Genomic DNA, 22735 nt, shown 5'->3' with positions numbered 1-22735 from the left:
AATCATTTAGCCTCCTAACGTTTAGTCCATCAGAACTGTATTGGAATCCATAAATCTGCGGAGAGATGATTTTTAAACCCTTCAGTGAGGTATCTTGTGTGTGCCCCTGAACTTCTTTAGTGGAGGATCCAATTTAATTTTATTCCCTTTAGTTGGGTGGGAGGCGTTCAGCAAAGACATGTCCCAAGTCTTTAACACAAGGGGACCTCATTGCCCCACCTGCTTCCATGAAGCGAAGCACCCCGGGACAATGCTGGAGCTGGCCCTGGGGAGGTAGCAGTCCCCACTGCCATTAACGGCTCCAGGAGTGAGGCCACGTTGCACCCCCCCAATTTGCAATGTAGCACCGGGGAGGTGGTGGTCCCCGGGACTGTGTGAGGGAGCTTCGGCTCCCATGCCTATTTATGTAAATAGCCCCGGGGAGGTGGCGGCCCCCATGGCTCTGTGGAGGGGCGGTCCCTGGGGCTGCAGGGGGGCTGCATGGCCCCCAAATCTATCTTAATTAGCCCCATGAAGGTTGTGATCCCCGGGGCTGGGTGGGGGGCAGGAGCCCACCCACACACATTTATTTTAAAAATGAAGCCCCAGGGAGGTGGTAGTCCCCAAGGCTGCGGGCCCCCCGGGGCCCTCCGCATTTAATATACATAGCCCCAGGGAGGTGGTGGTCTCCGGGACCTGGCCCACCAAGGGCGTGAAGGAAATGAAGCGCGGTAGGCCGCGCTTCGGTTTTTAAAAAAAAATTCTGCCGGATTCGTAGATCCAACACGAATCCCACCAATGTTTTTTTTTTAACAGAAATTGTTTTTTGGGGCACAGGGCCCCCCTGAGCAGGTCTTGGGGGTCAGGGTGTTTCTACCCTGCCCCCTTTTCTTTATTTTTGTTTTTTTTAATTTTTCCTTGTGACTCGGTTCAACCAAGTCACAAGATGGCTGCCAGCACCTCCTGGTTTGAAGTGTTGGCAGCCAATCAGATCTCAGGCTCGAGATCGGGAGGGTTCCCGGATCCTCCGCTGCCACATTTGTATATCTGAGAAATATTTACATTTCTCAGGAACTACTGAATGGATTTACACCATTTAACAAAAATGGTGCACTGTGGGCCAAGAGTTACCTTTCTGCCAAATGTTGTGTAATTCCGTTTAGCAGTTTGGGCTGTAGCTGTGTCAACAGTTTCCTATGGAAATTAACATGGAGAAAAAGCATTTTGGTACCCGCCCCCCTTTTTCTCGGCCTCTGTTTGACGGATCACCCTGATATTTTCAAGACAGCAGCTAAAGTGAGAGATGATTTTCTAATCCTTCAGTGAGGTATCTTGTGTGTGCCCCTGAACTTCTTTAGTGGAGGATCCAATTTAATTTTATTCCCTTTAGTTGGGTGGGAGGCGTTCAGCAAAGACATGTCCCAAGTCTTTAACACAAGGGGACCTCATTGCCCCACCTGCTTCCATGAAGCGAAGCACCCCGGGACAATGCTGGAGCTGGCCCTGGGGAGGTAGCAGTCCCCACTGCCATTAACGGCTCCAGGAGTGAGGCCACGTTGCACCCCCCCAATTTGCAATGTAGCACCGGGGAGGTGGTGGTCCCCGGGACTGTGTGAGGGAGCTTCGGCTCCCATGCCTATTTATGTAAATAGCCCCGGGGAGGTGGCAGCCCCCATGGCTCTGTGGAGGGGCGGTCCCTGGGGCTGCAGGGGGGCTGCATGGCCCCCAAATCTATCTTAATTAGCCCCATGAAGGTTGTGATCCCCGGGGCTGGGTGGGGGGCAGGAGCCCACCCACACACATTTATTTTAAAAATGAAGCCCCAGGGAGGTGGTAGTCCCCAAGGCTGCGGGCCCCCCGGGGCCCTCCGCATTTAATATACATAGCCCCAGGGAGGTGGTGGTCTCCGGGACCTGGCCCACCAAGGGCGTGAAGGAAATGAAGCGCGGTAGGCCGCGCTTCGGTTTTTAAAAAAAAATTCTGCCGGATTCGTAGATCCAACACGAATCCCACCAATGTTTTTTTTTTAACAGAAATTGTTTTTTGGGGCACAGGGCCCCCCTGAGCAGGTCTTGGGGGTCAGGGTGTTTCTACCCTGCCCCCTTTTCTTTATTTTTGTTTTTTTTAATTTTTCCTTGTGACTCGGTTCAACCAAGTCACAAGATGGCTGCCAGCACCTCCTGGTTTGAAGTGTTGGCAGCCAATCAGATCTCAGGCTCGAGATCGGGAGGGTTCCCGGATCCTCCGCTGCCACATTTGTATATCTGAGAAATATTTACATTTCTCAGGAACTACTGAATGGATTTACACCATTTAACAAAAATGGTGCACTGTGGGCCAAGAGTTACCTTTCTGCCAAATGTTGTGTAATTCCGTTTAGCAGTTTGGGCTGTAGCTGTGTCAACAGTTTCCTATGGAAATTAACATGGAGAAAAAGCATTTTGGTACCCGCCCCCCTTTTTCTCGGCCTCTGTTTGACGGATCACCCTGATATTTTCAAGACAGCAGCTAAAGTGAGTGGGCCATTAGTTTTGAAAATTTCACATAGATTCGTCACATAGCACCAAAGATATTGGCAAAAGAAAAAACGCTTTTTGAATAGAAACAAGGTCCTAACTATAACTACCTTTGAGCGACCACTAGTAGGTAATACATACATATATATATATAAATGCAAAAAAGAAGCAGAGAACTCTGGGTAGTTCCCAAGTTTAGGTGGAAGGCAGCTCCTGTATAGAGCACCCTCAACACCAGCAACACTCCAAATTTGTCCACCTCAAATGTCTGCTTTTCTATCAAAGTTTTTAAGCATAGGATTAGCACAGTGCTATCCACGCCGAGATAGAAATGGACATGGTTGCTTTTATTAATTTCAGGTTGGCTTGGATGGTATTTTACCAATCCAATGCTGTAATACTGTGGCTGGAGTGGATTTTACAGTTTGGCATGGATATCACTGTGCTAATCCTATGCTTAAAGACTTTGCTGTAGAAATGGCAAAAGACTTTTTCCATTTCTATCTTGGCGTCAATGGTGAGAATGAGGTCCATGGTGTCTCTGATGAATCTATCTGTGGACGGGACGAATTCTTTAATGATGGCATCAATGTATTTTCCCAGGGGTTCAAGAATTGAACCACAGCCTGAGACAATGGGGCGGCCTGGAGGGTTGGTGCTGTCTTTGTGGATCTTGGGGACTACATATGGCACCGGTGTGCGTGGATGTCGATTATTTAGGAAGTTTAATTCTTTTTGTGATATGATGTTGAGAGATCTTGCCTTTGCAGTGGTCTGTTCTATTTTGGTTCTGAGGTCAGGTAAAGGGTCTTTTGTGAGAGGGCAGTAATGATTGTTGTTGGAAAGTTGTTGTTTTATTTCTAGATCGTATTTGTCTGTATTCATGACTACGATGCCTCCGCCCTTATCTGCTGGTTTGATTATTAATTCAGATTTGTTCTTGAGGGAGATCAATGCTTGTTTTTCAGATTAAAGTAGGTTGTAGGGGACATATTCAAATTGAGATTGGAGTTCTGTGATTTCACGTAGGACAGATCGTTCAAATGCAAGTATTTCAGGAGGCATGGCAGATGAGTGGGAATTGAAGGTGGATGGGGGATGGAAGCGGGGTCCAATGGGTTGACTAGACGTGGATGTGTCCATAAAGAAATGTTTGAGTCGGATCCGTCGGAAGAACAGTAGCAGGTTGGACTGTAGGTCCAAGAAATTGGTCTGTTCAGTGGGTACGAAGCTGAGGGCTCTGCTGAGGAGGTGGGTCTCGTCATGGGATAGAATATGGTCTGAAAGATTGAATATAGGTATTGATTGTGGATCCATGTTCGGTGTAGAGACGGGGGCACTTGTGACGTCAGTGGACGTGTGGCTTGCTACTGTTGTGGGCTCCATTGGTAGGACCTGTTTCGCGTTTGTCTTTCTCCGGAGAATTGAGGTTGGTATTGGCGGTTGGTCCATGGTTGAGTTTGTGGTTGGCCGCGGCCTTGTCCTAAAAAACCTTGTGGAATTAAGGGTGGTGGTTTGTTGGTTGTCCTCGATGTGCTAGGGCCCTCACCTGGGTCGGAATCCTCGTTGGAGGTATTGGAGGAGTCGGAGAAGGTGATCTGTTGGTTGTTACGATATCTACCCCAGTTACGGGTCCTAGGAGGGATGTATGGGGTGTTGTAGAATTCGTCACGAAGATATGGATATGCGTTATCCACGTTGTAGAATTTGACGTCTTTCTGAATTTTCGTGTTTTTCTTGTTAAGCTCAAACGTGTTGAAGGTGACAATGGTGGTGTTGATTTTCTCTAGGAGAGTTTTAGCGTCCGTAAAGGAGGTGTCAGCTTGGATAAGTCTCTCTAGTTCCGCTATTTCCTACACTTCCTTACGGCTGTGTTCGACTGCTGTGTCAATCCGTAATACCATCCAGTGGCGTAAGCAAGTTGTGGCTAAATGACTGAAGCCTGTGCGAAACTTAGGGTCTTGGGTGAATATGGCAGGTTTGTTTCTGATTTGGAGACCCAAAGGGTCTAGGTTTAAATACCTACTACTTATAGATCCACTCCTGAGTACACAATTCGACCTCTCACTGCCGCGCTATTCAAGACTCACACCTCGCCAAATTAACTTTCACCGCCGCATCACTCAAGGATCTCTATCGCAATCACTACGCGTTCCTTCTTTCCCTCCCCTTTCCTCCTGACCCGTTTCCCTTCCTCCCTTGTACAGCACCGCTTTAACCAGCAACCCGGTCCTGAAGATGATCCTAAGTAACAGGATCGAAACGTCGTAGACTTTTCAGCGCAACGGATGGCGCATTACCCTGTGTGGTTCAACTTAAATTGTTGACATTATTCATCGTAATCCTTGAAAAAAAATTACTGTTTTGAACCAATTTACTCACTGTACATACTTGTTCACAACTGCACCTGGCGCCGTTTTTTGCTGTTAACACATTGTCACTTGCGTCGCCACTTTATGTGTCACACACACAGTCTAGCACCAAGTCCAGTTCGGGTTGCTTTTGCAGTTTCATGCTTACAGTGCTGTCACAACTGTATCTCCCCTATTGGTTTTTTCAAATGTTCTTCTCAAATACATGATGCCAAGTGCACTTTTCAAAAAATAACCGGAGTCTCCCAATTTCTTCGCATATGTGATGCTTGTGTACATACATGTCTAACTGTCCCTTTTAATGATACCAGTTGAGATATTGTTGTTCCTGAAAGAAAGTTTGTCATCAAGCAGCACACCCAGGGTTCTGGCCACAGCCGTTGGGGGCGGGGACACATTATCTCGCCACGCTCCAAGCCAGCCAGTAAGATGATCCTGTCCAACCAATAAGACTTCTATCTTATCGGGATTACACTGTAACCTGTTAACCTCCAGCCAATCTAAAAATACCACCAGACAGCTAGCAAAAACAGCCCTTGAGTTCACGGGATCTCCATCATACATGAGCAGAAGCTGGGTGCCATCAGCATATGAGATGATCTTGATGTTAAAGGATTCCCCCAAATATGCCAAAGGAGAAATGTAAATGATGAAAAGCGAGGGGCTATACGAGGAGCCTTGCACCATTCCCCATTTCAACACTTTACCTCCTGAGGATACAGCTTAAACCATGACATCTGTTTGCGTCCTTTGAGGAAAGAGCATAGCCAACTCAGCACAGAGCCTGTTACTCCCAAATGCTCTAGCCTGTGCAGCTAGATGCTATGGTCCACAGTATCAAATGCTGCTGACAGGTCTAGCAGCACCAGAGCCACATTGAGTCCTAAGTCCAGAGAAACCTTGATGGACTCAGAAACATCTCATAATGTGGTCTCAGTGCTGTGGCGGGCTCTAAACCCAGATTGAAGGGGTGAAGTAAGTTGTTTTCCATCAAAAAGGTAGTGAGTTGCTGATTTACCAACTTCTCCAGCACCTTTGAGGCTTCTGGCAGGAGGGAGATTGGCCTAAAATTAGCTAAGGATTCAGGAACACCATTTGCTTTTTTAAATAAAAGAATCACGCTAGCTCTTTTCCAATCATCAGCTGTGTCACCTGAGTGGAGGAAGAGCGCAAGTAGCTCCTGATACAATGGAGCAATGAGGTCTGAAATAGACTTCAATATTTAAGGGGGTATGGGATCCATTGGTGACCCTGACCTGCAATTCAAAAAAGACGTTTTCACATCCTCCAGGCTTGGCACTACGAACGATGCCAATGTTGAATGCAAAATTCGACTCTCTGGATATCCTGGGTCCCATTCTCCCAGAGAATCATTCCCTCCCCCTCCCCCCAACAGTTTGGTCTGAATTTTGAGAATATTTTCCTCAAAAAAATCGCTCAATCTGGAGCAGAGGGACTGACAAGGATCCAACTGGGAAGTTGTAACTTTAGGATCCGTTAACTGGGTTACGATTTAAAAATTCTCCCTCCCATCATTCTAAGCCTCCATGATACATTGCGTATACAAGTTGCTGAAAGTCCTCTTAAGGATTCTATGGTAAGCTTTCAGGGCCAGTTTATAATGGATTTTTGTCGGAGTCCAATTACACAAGCAGCCATACTCTTTCTAAGTTCTTGCAAGCTGCTCTTTCCTGAACTAATTCCTGTGAGAACCAACGTGTTGATAGAGTCTTTGTAGCCTTTCTTGAAGCGCAGATAGGGGCTACAAGATCGGCCGCCCTCCTAAGCCATGAATTAATCACAGCGTCCACTTCTTTAACCGAGTAGGGGATCATGAGTTTAGAGTGCAGCAGGGTGCTCCTTAACTCATCTAAGGGCACCCTACTCCAACATCTGTTCTCAATCTGGGGCAAAGTAGGACGGGGAACCTTTAGGTAATCAATCTTCCATGCAAAAGGCAGGAGAAAATGGTCCGACCATAGTACTTGCTGGGGGAACCCACTCTTAATGTTGCATTAGAGAACATGCCGTTGATGGAGTGACCAGCCATGTGGGTGGGTCCAATGGGGACTCTCTCTAAATTAAAGGAGGTTAGGGTATCCACTAAGTGCCTTGTTAAAGGTTCCTGTGCCATATCTAACTGAATGTTAAAATCACCAAGCCTTGTGAAGTTGGCATAGGAGATGCAGTTAGGAGCTAACACTTGATCCAGGAATTAAATAAAATCTCCTGCATATCCTGGGGGCGATGGACTAATATCCCAGACAGACAATGCTGTCCGTCAATGGCTGAGCTTAAGTCCAAGGTTTCAGCTCCTTTTATTGCGTCTGACGTGTAGAAGTTAGGGGCTGTTGAAATAAAATAAGAACAAGTAATAAAGCACATTTACATTCACTAAAAATTGTCCTATTTTCCTTATTTTTAATTTTTATCCTCATGTTTCTTTTTGATTGTGAGTCATTTAGCAATATAATGAACAATGGAAATAAAGGACCAAAATAAATGTATTAGCAATTATGTGCACTAAGAGCTTGTGGTTCAAATGTTAAAATGAATGATACTAATATCTTTTACACTGGCAATTACTTTAAATTTGTGTAGAAGAATAAAGTGTAACACAGCATCGAATGCAGAAGAATTACAGAGGATATGGCAGATAGATCAGTATTGATGCATTTATCATTTGTAGGAGTGTCATGTACAGCATGAACCATTTATTTCTTCACATATAAAACAATGAGAGCATGAGAGATAAAGGGAAAAGGGAAGGCCATCCATGATAAGGAATAAAGCACCCTAAGTGTTCAGAATGGATGGGATTGCATTTTATCCCTGAAATTCAGACTTCATATATGAATAGTCACAGAATACCTCTAGGACCTGCGATATGTTGATTATGTGCAGTGTAAGATACTTTACACCATACCTTACTCTGGTTCTTTTCCAGCATTTGTAACTTAAAAGCTGAATAATGGTAGCAGAATTCCATTTGTTCCAGGCAAAATATATTCTTAGTCAATCAGCACTGAGGTATGAGCTATCGTTGTCAGGATTACAATGTGTGATTTTGAGGTTTGCCTAGATTCAGAAGCTAGTGCTTCAACCATCTGAGGTTTGTTACTGGCTTGCACACAGGCCACCATAATTATATGGTAAGGCAAAAAACACTTGTCTAATAGCTTCACCTGGATTGAGCAATGCACAGAACACCCAAGTAATGTTTTATGGTTAGTGCATATTTGGGCAATTTTTGCTCCATGAAAATTATCCACTACATCCAAAGAACCAGCACAGAAGGTTAAATGTTCTTACACATTTTCTATCACCTTAGCACGAGATGGTGATACAAAAAGATGAGGTAATTGTACAAATAGTGTCAAAGTGATGTTTCTTTCAATGATGAGGTATTTAATATTACATATTATGCATATTATACATCCCTGTATTAATATGGGATACGTTGCTACATCTTCCATCCTATATATATATTGTTTGATATTCTGATGCCCCAATTTAAGTTTATAGATCTGTGTTATATGCAGAACCCACCTCCCTAACAGGTTTATATTGTGTGATATTGTTACCCTAGTTTTAACATTTCTGTACTTAATGTGCCGATACTCTTGTGACCTGGCCCTATATAAAAGGCTCTCTGTCCCTCCCTTGGACACGTTCACACTTCAAACTGAGAATAAATGAATAAACAAATGCAATCCCAATGAGGGATACTGTGAATTGGGTTCCTCCTCTGTCAACAAACTCTCGAATAATCAAACGTTGTAGGCTTAGCTGAGCGATAGAATTGTTTTTGGCATAACATCACTCTTTATGATTAAAGGAAACGTATTGATTAGTGAAGGCGCTTGAAATAAATTTGATTGGCCAGTTTACCTTGTTTGACTTGTGAGGCGAAAGCCCACAACAGATTCCTTGTTTAGTCCGATTGCTTCGATGTTGATGATGTCATCGACACATGGCTCAGTTGCAACTAACATTATTGGAAACTTCCAAATACCTCCTGTAACACACTGGACAACCAATGTTGCTCCATGCCTATAAAACAAAAAATGTGGTGATCATTACAAAGGAGCAATATACAGTAAAATGCTTTCTAAGTGCCTACTCTGTGGACTAATACAAGGTTGCAAATCACAAATTGATGCAACCATGTGGGTTATACAAATACCCACATTAATAAACAACACGTTCTATTTAGACGTAGAACGCATTGACTCCTGCTTGAGCACATCACGAAAGACCAATTGTGTTTAGAATGTTTCCTTTGCAATCACTAAGAATTCCAAATTTTCTGTTTACCCATTATTACAATTATGGGACTAAATTACTTGAGCATTACTCCGAGTTCTCAATTTGTTGCGGTGTAGTTGTCAGTTATCTAGAATTTCTTAGGCAGCTGTACATTTGAAAAGGGATTCATTATTCTTGTTACAATTAACAATTTGAAGAATATTTTATTTAAAAAAAATGCTACTTTAAATTAAGCACATCATTAAGTCGAGGTTAAGAGGATGTATCTATTTGAAAGATAATGTTCAGATTTTTAACACGTAAGAGAGCAAAATAAGAGAGTGATAGCAAAAGCTCAAGCAGAGAGTGCTGTACGTCACAATAATTCCTCATTGTGTATATGAGTTGGTACTTGGAATTAGATTTTTTTGGTTGCTTTGTAGGACATTTTACATGCATTCCTCTGTTTTTTCAGTCAAAGCAGTACTCTAAATGGGCCGGTACTCTCTGGTACGGAGTACCAGCACTTTTTTATTTTGAGAGGCAGAGTACCTGCACTTCTTTTTTTCCATTTCATGCACTGAGTCCAAGGCAGGCGAATGTGGAACTACCCTCGTGATGAGGATTTGCCAAAGCAAAAAAGGAGCAAGAGGGTTGTCCCTTGTGAGAACAAGAAGCAATATGGCATATGGATTATAAATTAAAGTAGGTGCTATGAACTCACTTCATTCACTTACTGTGAGCAATGCTCCCAACATCTTTCTGCACCAAGATAGCTGCAATTTGACCCATGGATTAGCAGAGGCTTGCTTACCATGTTATAGTAACGCTCTAATTTTGCTAGCTTCCTTCTTGATTTTGATTTCTGCCTTGTTTTCCCCACTTAGTGTCACCTAGTACATCAGTACCAACTACAGAAACTGTTAGAAATGGGGGTCTCTAGTTGGCAATGGTTTGTGCCTTTGTCCAAATAGGGACCCTTCCTTCTAGTCAGGATAAGGGGGATACACTACTGAAATAACCTCTGCTTATCCCCTTGGTAGCTTGATACGAGCAGTCAGGAGTATCTCAGAGGCAGTGTGTAAAGCATTTGCACATAACCAACAGTAATACAGTGAAAACACTACAAAAGGACATCACACCAGTTTAAGAAAAATAACCAATATTTATCTGTGCAAACAAGAGCAAAACGATAAAAAGCCAACTTACATTAATCAAAAATATGCACTTTGCAAGAATAGCTCTAAAATGCAGTTCCTTGAAGCCGGAAGCTCCGTCCGGGGCTACAGCAGCGCTGAAAACAACAGAATCCAACAGTTCTGGCTGACCACATTGGTGTGGACCGGCGCTAGTGTCAGCAGACTCGGAAACAGTACTTTTGGTTCCGGCTGACCATGTCAGTGCAGGCCGGTCGTGGCAACTGTCACGGTTGCAATGTGAGGCGTAGCGGTGCGACGTGCATTGTCCTCAAGTCACGGTACAGGCAACGACTCGGAGACAGTCGTCCAGCACCGTGGGTGAAACCAGAGCTGCGATGCGGAGTGAGGCGGTGCTCGTTGCGGTGCTGACAGGTCATGCTGAAAGCGACAATGCCGGTTGATGGAAGCTGGCGTCAGTTGGCCCAGACTGCTGTGTGAGATGGGGTGGTGCATCATGTGACTTACAAGCAGTGTCTCCAAACCACGGTGCGTTCATGTGTGTCGAGGTCAGTGAGCAGTGACATTGTCGCTGAGACCAGGGTGGCGAAGTGAAGCGAGGGGGTACGGAGTGCAGTGCCCACAGGTCACGATGCAAGCAACAGCTGGGTGGTGGCGGCGGTCTGCGGCGGCAGTGAGACAAGGGTTGCGGTGCGGCGGTGCCCTCTGCAGTGCCTTCAGTACATGGAGCCAGCAGTGGTGTCAGCGACAGTGCTGGCCGCTTTCTCCCTCTGTGACAACTGAAACCCACGGTTGCAGAGGTGGTATCCAGAGGTAAGTGAAGTCTTTGCTGTCCCTGAGACTTTGTGAACAGGAGGCAGGCTCTATTTCAAGCCTTTGGAGATACTCAGCGACAAGTGAAGAAAGGTCAGTCCAGTCCTTTCACTGCCTAAGGCAGAAGCAGCAACTGCAGGCCAACGCAGCAAAGCAACAACACAGCAAAGAGGCATTACTCCTCCTGGCTGTTCTTCTGGCTCTTCTTCTTTGCAGGTTACTTGAGCCAAGCGAATTCTAAAGTTTTGGGGTCTGGGCCCCAATATTTATACTGCATTTCTCTTTGTTCTTTTGGCAGTCAGTGTCTGTTCAGTTCAAACCAGGTTGGTCCTCTCTGGCCCATCTTCCCGGCAGGAGGTGGAGACAGCATTGTCCAAGGCAGACAAGGCCAATTCAGGTGCAAGGAAGTCTCCTCTCACTACGCTAAATGTGGCCCAGGTCTATTCATCCCAGCCCTGACTCATCCAGGGAAGGCAGAACACACCTCGACCCCACAGTGGCTGTCTGAAGAGAATACACATCCCTAGCCCCTGTCACTCCAAAGCCAGACAGTCAATCCACAACCCAGCAGAGGCACACAGGATGGCAAAGCAAGAAAATACATACTTTCTAAAAGTGGTATTTTCAAACACAGAACATAAAGAACAAGTTACTTACCTTCGGTAACGCTTTTTCTGGTGGATACAGTATCTGCCTGTGGATTCCTCACCTTGTGAATATCCCCTGCGCCAGCAACATTCGTAAACTTTTGTAGCAGTCCACGGCGATGAGGTCGAAGACGACATCACAGAGACACGGCTCCGCTCGCGACTCCGCTGACGTCACCGGCTCCATAAGAAGACCTCGTCGGCGTGATGACGTCAGTTCCGCCCTTTTTTCCGTGCCTTCGAGGCACATGGACGGACTGACAGCAATATATACACAGTATACACAGTACATGATATGCAAAGCAACACACACAGTGTGGAGAATAAATAGCAAGGCACAAGAAATAACATAATGCTTTTGACAGTAAAAAAACACATTTGAAATACCATCAATAGAATTACAGGTATAGAAGGATGGACAAAGGGGAGGCGGGTGGGTCAGTGAGGAATCCACAGGCAGATACTGTATCCACCAGAAAAAGCGTTACCGAAGGTAAGTAACTTGTTCTTCTGATGGATACACCTGCCAGTGGATTCCTCACCTTGTGAATAGATTCCACAGCAGTCCCCACTCCCGGAGGAGGGTGTCCACCCTTCTATACCAGAAAGTCCTGAAGGAAGGATCGCGCAAAGTGCCCGTCCCTCCTCACCTCGGTGTCTAAGCAATAATGTTTTGCGAAGGTGTGGAGGGAGGCCCACGTTGCCGCCCTACAAATGTCCTCTACAGGAACACCCCTAGACAAAGCAGATGTGGAAGACTTTGCTCTAGTGGAATGAGCTCTCAAACCCTCCGGAGGTTCCTTACCAGCCAGGGAGTAGCAAATCTTGATGCACAAGACAATCCACCTGGAAAGGGTGCGCTTGTGCACCGCTCGACCTTTCCTGCAGCAAGCAAAGCCCACGAAGAGCTGGTCATCAACCCTGAAGTCCTTTGTCCTGTCCAGGTAGAAGCTCACCGCCCTCTTAGGGTCCAAGCGGTGAAGCCGCTCCTCCTCCTTGGAAGGGTGAGGGGGAGGATAGAAGGAAGGAAGGGTAATGGACTGCCCCAGATGGAAGGGAGTTACCACCTTAGGCAAAAACGCAGCCCTGGTCCTGAGCACCATTCGTTCAGCATGAACAGTCAAGAATGGGGGTTTTGAACTTAGAGCTTGAAGCTCACTTACCCTCCTTGCCGAGGTGATTGCAATGAGGAATGCTGTCTTAAAGGACAATAGCCTCAAAGGACACTTGTGTAAGGGCTCGAAGGGAAAACCCATAAGATAGGTTAACACAAGGTTTAAGTCCCATTGAGGCATAATAAAAGGAGTTGGAGGAAACTTGTTTGTAAGGCCCTTTATAAAACGAAGAACAATAGGTGATTTGAATAATGACAGCTGATCCGGCAAACAAAGGAAAGCCGACAAAGACGATAAGTATCCTTTCACAGTAGCCACAGCAAAGCCTTGCTGAGCAAGTGAAAGGGCAAACTGTAGAATGTTAGATAGACGAGCCTTCAAGGGATCAATGGACCTCTCTCCGCACCAAAACACAAATTTAGACCACCTATATGAATATATAGATTTGGTGAGTGTCGCCTGGCCGATAAAATAACATCCACCACATCTGGTGGGAGAGAGAAAGAATTCAGGTTGCCCCGTTCAATCTCCAGGCATGAAGGTGTAAGCTCTGGAGGTGGGGGTGTAGAACCTGCCCCTCCGACTGTGAGAGGAGGTCTGCCCTCAGAGGGAGACGGAGCGGAGGGCACAAGGAGAGGTGGAGAAGATCTGTATACCACACCCTTCTTGGCCAATCCGGGGCGATCAATATAACTTGCGCCCGGTCTCGGCGAATCTTCCTCAGAACCCGAGGAATCAAGGGTATGGGAGGAAACGCGTAAAGGAGTCGAGATCTCCAACTCAACTGAAACGCGTCCCCCAACGCTCCCTGCATCGGATACTGGAGACTGCAGAATGACGGGCAGTGAGCATTCTCGTGAGTGGCAAACAGGTCCACTCGAGGAGTTCCCCACATCCGAAAGACGCGACGAACTACCTCTGGATGAAGCCTCCACTTTTGATCGGCGGAGAACTGCCGACTGAGACTGTCCGCATGTACGTTCAGCACCCCGGCCAGATGATTTGCCATTAGATAAATCTGATGGTCCTGAGCCCAGGACCATAGACGCAGGGCCTCTCTGCAGAAACAAAGAGACCCCACTCCTCCCTGTTTGTTTATATACCACATCGCAGTAGTGTTGTCCGTCAGGACTTGAACAGACTGACCGTGAAGGGAAGGGAGGAAGGCCTTGAGCGCCAAACGAATCGCCCGCAATTCCAAAAGGTTGATGTGAAGTAACCTTTCCTCTGGAGACCAAAGACCCTTGATCTCCAGATCCCCCAGATGAGCACCCCACCCTAAGGTGGATGCATCCGTTATCACTGTTGTCACCGATGGAGGTAGATGGAAGGGCTTTCCTTGGGACAGATTGCCCTCCACGCTCCACCAAGATAGATCTGCCGCAGCTTCTCTGGAGATCCTCACAGACTCCCTGAGATCTCCCTTGTGCTGATACCACTGCTTGCGGAGACACCACTGGAGCGCCCTCATGTGCCAGCGTGCATGGTTGACCAACAGGATGCAGGAGGCTAACAGACCGAGCAGGCGAAGGACCTTCAGAACTGGAACGACCGCTCCGTTGTAAAATAAAGGAATCATTTCCTGTATGTCGAGAATCCTTTGAGGAGGAGGGAATGCTCGACAAACAGTAGTGTCCAGTACCGCACCAATGAACAGGTTGTGCTGAGAGGGCACCAGGTGAGACTTGGGCACGTTTATCGAAAAACCCAATTCGTACAACAGCTGAGTTGTATCCTGCAGATGACGCAGCACCTTCTCCGGTGACTCCGCCTTGATCAGCCAGTCGTCCAAATAAGGGAAAACCGAGACCCCCGACCTTCTGAGATGGGCTGCCACCACTGCCATCACCTTCGTGAAGACTCGAGGTGCCGAAGTAACACCAAACGGAAGGTCCGCAAACTGATAATGTTGCGACCCTACCGTAAACCGGAGATACTTCCTGTGCGACTTTAGGATGGGGATGTGGAAATACGCATCCTGCAAGTCGAGCGACACCCTCCAGTCCTCCTGATTCAGCGCTTGAAGAACCTGCGCAAGGGTGAGCATCTTGAACTTCTCCTGTTTCAGGTAAAAGTTCAAGATTCTGAGGTCCAGTATCGGACGCAATTTGCCGTCCTTTTTGGGAATCAGGAAATACCGGGAGTAGCATCCCCGACCCCTCTCCTGCTCTGGAACCACTTCTATCGCACCTTTTTGAAACCGCTTCAGGACTTCCTCCTGTAGGAGAAGACGGTGGTCCTCCTAGCAAGCACCTTGACAAGGAGGGTAATTCGGAGGGAACTCCCGAAAGGGAAGGGCGTACCCATTTTCTACAAGGTCCAGAACCCAGAGATCTGTAGTTACAGACTCCCAATCTTGCAGAAAATGGGTAAGCCGGCCCCCCACAGGACCAGCATGATCCGGAATGGCGGATCTAGGGCTGCTTTGCGGTGGTGGGAGGGGCTGAGGAGGAGGAAGAGGAGGAGGAGAGCTGACGGCCAAGTGAGCGACCCCTGATTCTTCCTCTGTAACCTCTAGACGAGGAACCTTGCTGCTGCTGCTGCTGCTGGGTCTGCCTATAGGTTCGAAAAGAAGTCCTTCCGAAACCTCTATATCTTTTAAAAGACCCCCTCGACTGAGACTGCAGTCCCAGAGATTTCGCTGTAGCCTTGCTGTCTTTGAATCGCTCCAAAGCAGCATCTGCCTTTTTGCCAAACAGGCCAGAACCATCAAATGGCAGGTCCAAAAGAGTCGATTGCACATCCTGTGAAAACTCCTTCTGGTGGCGACAGAAGATCCCGTGACTCTCGCCACCGAATCCGCCGTGTCCAATCCACTCTGGATCACCTGGCGTGCAGCCGCCTGGGCATCCGACAAGATCTCATTGAATCCAGCCCTATCCTCCTCAGACAGTTTCAGCGCCAGTTTCTTAGCCGAATCCATAAGCGCATGCACATATCGTCCCAAGAGGCAAGTTGCATTTGTCGATGTAAGTGCCATGCTGGCCGATGAAAAAACCTACTTGGCCGACTGATCTAATTTCTTAGCCTCTCTGTCGCCAGGCACCTGAGAAAAAACACCCCTGGACTTCCCCGAACAAGCTGCCTGAATCACCAGGCTTTCAGGCGAAGGGTGTGATGTTAAAAACTCAGGGTTCCCTGGGGCTGCTCTGTATCAACTAGCAACAGTCTTGGAAACCACAGGAGCAGAAAAAGGCTTACGCCAGACCTCTAAAACAGGGTCAACAATAGCCTCATTGAAGGGAAGCAATGGCTCTGACACTGCCGTAGGAGAATGCAATACCTCAGTTAATATATTTGACTTAAACTCCGTAGTTGGCAACTGGAGATCAAGCAGCTCTGCAGCCTTCCTAATAACCGCATGATACGGCGCTGCATCCTTTGAGGGCTCATCTGATGGAGGAGTGATCTCCCACTCCGGAGACAAATCCAAACCACTTGCGTCCTTTAGCTCCTCATACACCTCATCTGACTCAACCAACTCTCCCTCTTCAGGTTCAGCTTTCTCCAAAAGATACCTCCTTTCATCCACCAATCTCTGTGCCAGCCTTCTGGATCGAATCCGCACCAGCGGCGTCGGCGGCGCCATGTTCGAATCCGATGGCGCCGGCAGCGGCGTCGAACGTGGATCCAAAGGAGCAGCCGGCGTCGAACGAGGTCGAGCCGGTGCCGGTGAAGAGGGAAGCGGAGTCGACGTCCTCGGCGCCGGCAGATGCCAAGACGGCGTTGCTTGAAAGAACGGCATGAATGGAGCTTGAGGATAGACCTGCGGCACTCCCAAGTTAAAAGCCATTGGACCAATCGGACCCCCAGGTGCACCAGTGGTATACATGGCCCTCGAAAACACCCCGCACATCGCATTCGGATAATGCGAGGGGTCCTGACCTGGACCAGGGAAGGCAGGGTACTGGTCAGGCATCACCGGACTCGGGCCAACCGGCACCGACGGTGGAATAAGCGGCGTCGCAGGCTCACCCGGGACTGGAAGATCCTCAACCGGGGCCAGAGACGGAGCCGGAGATGAATCCGGAACCGGAGATGAAGCCGGAGCCAGCGAAGCCACCGGAGAAGAAGGAACCAGAGGTGAGGCCGGGACTGGAGAAGGAGACACGGATTCCCTCCGACGCCGAGCCGGCGACTTCGACTTCGGAGCCGAACTCTTATCGGAGTGACGCCTTGAAGAGTGCCTCCTCTTCTTCTTATGCTTCTTGCCTCTCGAAGCATGTCCCGAAGTTGATTTGGACGCCGACCTCGACCTTGACTTGGACTTTTTCCTTCCTCTCTTTTCTTTCTTCATCCTGGCGATGAAAAGCTTCGCCTCCCTTTCTTTAAGAGCCTTAGAACTCATCTTCCGGCAACAAGAACAACCATCCACATCATGGTCGGACGAGAGACACCAAACACAGTTTTCATGTGGGTCTGTAATTGACATGTGCTTGCCACATTCCCGACAGGGCTTGAAGCCCGACTTCCTTGTCGACATATTTTTGAAAGAGAAACAGAGAAAACCAGAAAAACACAAAGTAACAGTGAAGCTACCAACAGCAATTCCCGAAATCCGTTGGCGTCGACGGCGCGGAAAAAAGGGAACGGATGTCATCACGCCGACGAGGTCTTCTTATGGAGCCGGTGACGTCAGCGGAGTCGCGAGCGGAGCCGTGTCTCTGTGAGGTCGTCTTCGACCTCATCGGCGTGGACTGCTACAAAAGTTTCCGAATGTTGCTGGCGCAGGGGATATTCACAAGGTGAGGAATCCACTGGCAGATGTATCCATCAGAAACATCCTTACTAAAATATGCATTTCTACATTATGAGTTCAGTCATACTAAACTCCATTTCTCTGTCTTGCCCCAATGGGAAGATATACTCGTAAAATGTTACAGAGTATTCTCCATGCTATCCTACGGGACAGATAGCCTTTCAACAATGAAAAACGAATAACACTGTAGTTCACTATCAGGACATGTCACTCACACCAGGACATGTCCTATCTTTCACATGCACTGCACCCTGCCCATAGATGTACCTTGGGCCTACCTTAGGGGTGACTCAGATGTGATAAAAGAGAAGGTTAGGGCTTGGCAAGTGGGTGCATTTGCCAAGTCGACATGGCAGTAAAAATTGTGAGCAGACACTGCAGTGGCAGGTCTGAGAGCCCTTTGAAAGGCTGCTCTTGTGGGTGGCACAATTGGTGCTGCATGCCCACTAGCAGCATTTGATCTACAGGCCCTGGCACTCTGAGTGCACTTTACTAGGGGCTTACCAGTAAATCAAATATGCCAATCATGGAAACACCAATCAATAATACAATTTACAATAGGAGCACTCGCACTTTACGACTAAACAGCAGTGAGAAAGTGCGCATAGACACTAAACCAGCAAGAACAGAGTCAAAACCAGGAGGTCAGTAAGCAAAAAGACAGGGGAAAAATGCAAAATATGACAGGTCTAACAGATACCATTCCACTTCCAGTTTGGTTAAGGGGTTTGGTAAGTTTGCCAATTAGCCATCCTGTTTCATTGTAAGAGGTACCCATCTTGAAAGTTGTTTATCTGGGCAGCGCACTAAGACCTTTTGGCAAAGCTATTCTACAGACAAGTATAATAAATAAATAAATAAAAAAGCATAGCCCTGAAAAAGAAAACAAGTTATTGCTTTTATGTAGTCAAACTGACACTTTAGTAAATCAACTGCAATTGTGCAAAAAAAGTTTAGAGCACTTTAACAAAATTCATACATGGGCTGTAAAAGTGAAAAACATGTTTACCTGTCTAAAAAATTGTGTTCAAACCCTCGTGCTTCTTGCACAGGTGTCTATGTTTAAGAATGCAAAGTGGACAAACAAATGCCTGATTTCCTAACTTTTTTAGGAATTTGCTTCAGACTTTAAATTTGCAGCCTGAGGGACTCCAGTATGACCAAAGGAACAGAACCAATATATATTTCCATAGTCTATATTGTTTTTATAGGATTTACAATATTAAATACACCCTATCAGAACCTTAGTCACAATGTTTAGCAAAGGTTTATTGATACTCCTTGGTGTAGCATCTTGCTTGTACCGCGTATTCTTCACTTTTTATGCCTCATCTTCCCTGGGACTGAGGAGACCAAATGTCTGACTTCAAAGACAAGCCCAGATACAAGATCAAAAAATGGAGGGAAATTTGCACCAACATGCTTTGGCCACAAATACCTATGAAAGGAAACCCACAATGCCATTGTGTTTTGAAATTAATTAAAACAGCGAAGCCGCTCACAACATGAAAGGAAAGGCAATGGAACCCTGATCAATGGAGGCTTTCGTGGGAGTAAATGTGCTGGCCTTTGGAGTAGTTTAGGTAGAGGGAAAATGAGAAGACGAGAACTAGGTGACTGCAGTGTTTTTCTTGTTGAAAGGTACTCCTAGATGCTTTTTGCAGAACCAATATCCTGAATCAGGGCTATGTTACTTGCTGACAATGCTGGGTGGAGATAACAGAGCAAGGTTAGTTTAATCTATTCAGGGGTCTTCACCAATCACAGAATAATTTTACCATTTAAATTGCTATGCACAACCCACTCTCAGGAGAGAGCTGGATGGATCCTAAAAAAAGAGAGCTTGCATTTTTCTTATTGGAAAAACTTAAATATGTCTGAAAGGTGCCCCTGAATGGAATTGTGTCGCTCTGACTAGGATCTCTGGGGCAGAGAGTCTCCTTCAAGAGCTAGGAGGGATCATCTATTGCTGACCTCCATAAGTATAGCGCCTACCTGACTTCAACAAGCATGTTACACACCATCCCCCACATCTAAAGCTTTCAGTGCTAGGGCGATTGTAGACACCATCGTTGTTATTGTGATATGTTTATTTGTATTTTTACAAGCCTTTTAAAGATCGAGATTGAGGATGATTAATACCCAGTAGCTACCTGTTTTCAGGATTACATCTTTTGGGGGTTTTGATGTACTTTGCCGATTTCAGTGGCTGGTGCAAATAATCAAAGAATTACCAGTATGCATTAAGAGTTTCCACACTCTAAATGGGAAGCGGTCAGCTGATGTTTATATAATTGCTAGTTAAATCATGTCGATTTGGAATCCAATATATTAGGCATAAGCCTTATGTAATAAGAACAAATGGTTTCTGTTTTTATATAGGAATGTTTTTGTGAATCTGATGATTTTAAGTTACAAATTGTAATGGTTTTTATTAACTATACACAATAAATCTTTCTATTGCTGACCTACAAGGACACACAGGTTCTGCCAGTAGAACCTCTTTGTCCAGTGGATCTTTTCTCCTATAGCTAGAGAAAGGTCCTGTTGAAAGAAAGTTATCCGTGTCTAGGACAAAAGGGGAAAATGAATAGTGACTGAACATTTTACCCACCAACATCTGTGAAACACATTCCCTGTGTGTGGGGAGTGACGGAGCCCAGTAGAAAAAGGGTGCTGATGATGGTCCAGGGTGCTCAAAGAAACCAGTTGCAACTTGAATAGAGACCTTTAGTAAAAATGTGGAGACTTCCAGAGCACCCGCAAATAAGTTACAATAGTTGTGTAAAAGTTGTGACTTAGAAAATATCTGTCTTTGAAGAACCAAGCCTCTCCATAGATAATGCACATACAGTGGCTACATTTTGACAGTTTGTCCTTCTGATTGCATTTGACTCCTAAATTTGAGTTAACAGCTGAAACATGAAAACTTGTATCCAAAGTTTGTAAAGTCCTTGCAGGGAACTGTTTTCAACCTTGCACCACTGAGGATTCTCACTTCCACAATTATTTTTAAGTAAAATGTTTGACTGCCATGAAACCACCAACTTTTCATGACCACAAATCATCTGGGGTTGAGCCCACATGGTATCTAGGTCTGGTCTATCATGCTCACTAGAATAGCATTCAATTTTACATTCTACAGTATCTTATGGATAACTCCTGGTCCCAATATATGATGGTCTCAATTATTGCGCTATTTTCGTACTGCAAGCTTCACTTTTGAACAAACTTACTGGCACATGCATCAAGGTAGGCTTTTACGGGTCCTTCATTGTGATTATTAAGGAATCGCAATTAAGGACTCGCAAAAGCCTATGCATGTAGGAATCGCTAAAAAATAGCGATTCCTAAACATTCCTTAATAGTGACACGCAAATTGTAAATCGCAATTAAGGAATGGCTTCCCATTCATTCCTATGGGCCTACAGGCCTATTCATTCCTATGGGCCAACAGGCCCATAGGAATGAAAGGGAATTGCATGCGCAATTTGCGAGTACCAAATCGGTACTTGCAAATTGAGCATGCAATTTCGAGGGTGCAAAGATGCCAAAAGGACATCTTTTTGCACCCCTGAAATTGTAATGTGCACCCATGTTGCGCACACACAAGCCCCAAGGGCATGTGTGTGTAACATGAAACTTTGAAAAATGCACTTTAGTGCATTTTTCAAAGGGTTTTGTAAGTTACCGACCAGTTTAACCTTTCGATAATTTGCGACCCCAAATGCGAAATCACTATTTCAAAGTGCTTCTAGCATTGCATTCAAGGAATCGCAAATTGCGATTCCTTAAATGCAATCGCAATTTAGGAAATCGTAAGAAATTGCGATTACCTAAATTGCGCATCCCAGAAACTTTCATGCATTGCTAAAGGCCATTTTGTGATCGCAAATGGCCGATTTTTGTGAATCGTACTGTTTGTAATCACAAAATCCCTTGATGCATGTGCCCCTTAGTTTTCAAATTTTAAGTTCTTTCTTTTTTAATTGCAATTTGCTGTTGTGGAACAAGTACAACATGAATTTCCCGGAGGAAATCCTTACTGCTGGAGCAAAGGTATGAAGTGAGTGCAAGGTAGTCCTGACAGAAACCAGTTTACCTAATGGGAGCCAAACTGTTTGGATTTTGTAGGAGCTCAGTCATAGCTCACATTAGGGCTATGTCTTATATCCCTCATAATCCAACAATCCAGGTTAAGACATTATTACTCAACAGTTTGGATAATGACCTGAAAGTCCAGCAACTACCAGAAAGCCTGAGAAATGAAGACATAAATGTTCCGTACCAGATTAAGAGTCACATTTTTTATTTTCACGCTTTCTATTTTAAGTTGGAGCATATTTGAATTTTCTGTTCTATTCTGGGGATTGATCTGTCTGCTTTAATAGGCCTATTATTAGTTCAATTGTGCCTGGAGAGAGGGCCATGGCTCAGAAGGAAAGAAAAGAAACTTAAGCTAGAGAAAGCTCCAGATGCTCTGAGAAAACAAGCCATATCACTCCAATGAAGGGTGAAGTGGACCAAGAGGATTGCAAGGACAGAAACCTGAATAAGAACATTTGGAATGTTGAGAGCTCCATTGAAAACAATGGAGTGCTCAGGGCTTCTAATGGCCAGTAAAAGCCCAGAGCTCCAACTCTCCAATGTTGTAGTACACAGCTGTTGCTGTGAACAAAGGCCTCACGGAGCCCAAGGGGATTTCAATATCCTCAGGCTCCATAAGGCCTTTGTTTTATCTGTTAGGACATTCTGCTCTCTAGTGGCGGAATGTTCTAATAGCCTTGCAGCCCTCCTTTGCTGGGCTATACCAGCATTAAAGTCCCTCTCTTGTTAAAGGCCCTTGCCTTCGGCTCAGGCCTATAACGCTGGAGCCGGCCTTTAATGGGCGGTAGAGCCAGCTATGGTAGGCTATAAAGCTATATTATACCTCTGATTTCTGCTGTCCAGAATAAAAAGCAGCAACTCTGGCAATAGTATGTGTTACAGTGAATTGACAGCACAAAGGGAAGACAAGAATATTCAGACAAACAGTGGCAGCTCTCCCATTGGGGCGTGGGGGTGTCGCCCCAATTGCTTTCTTGCAGTGCAAGAAGGCAGAAACATAAACGGTAAAAACTACCATTTAT

General features: G+C 45.9%; 1 protein-coding gene across 1 annotated transcript in view; it reads right to left on the bottom strand.

Annotated features, from left to right (window-relative positions):
• CFAP47 (cilia and flagella associated protein 47) overlaps positions 1-22735 on the bottom strand; it is a 2697962-nt gene that overhangs the window by 282904 nt on the left and 2392323 nt on the right. The window contains exon 62 of the mRNA XM_085622577.1: positions 8759-8920. Within this exon, the coding sequence (XP_085478703.1) occupies positions 8759-8920 (162 nt within the window). The remainder of the gene's footprint in view (positions 1-8758; positions 8921-22735) is intronic.

This window comes from Triturus cristatus, chromosome 8 (genome assembly GCF_964204655.1).
Source record: "Triturus cristatus chromosome 8, aTriCri1.1, whole genome shotgun sequence".
Lineage (NCBI taxonomy): Eukaryota > Metazoa > Chordata > Amphibia > Caudata > Salamandridae > Triturus > Triturus cristatus.
This window is presented reverse-complemented; position numbering and strand designations above follow the sequence as displayed.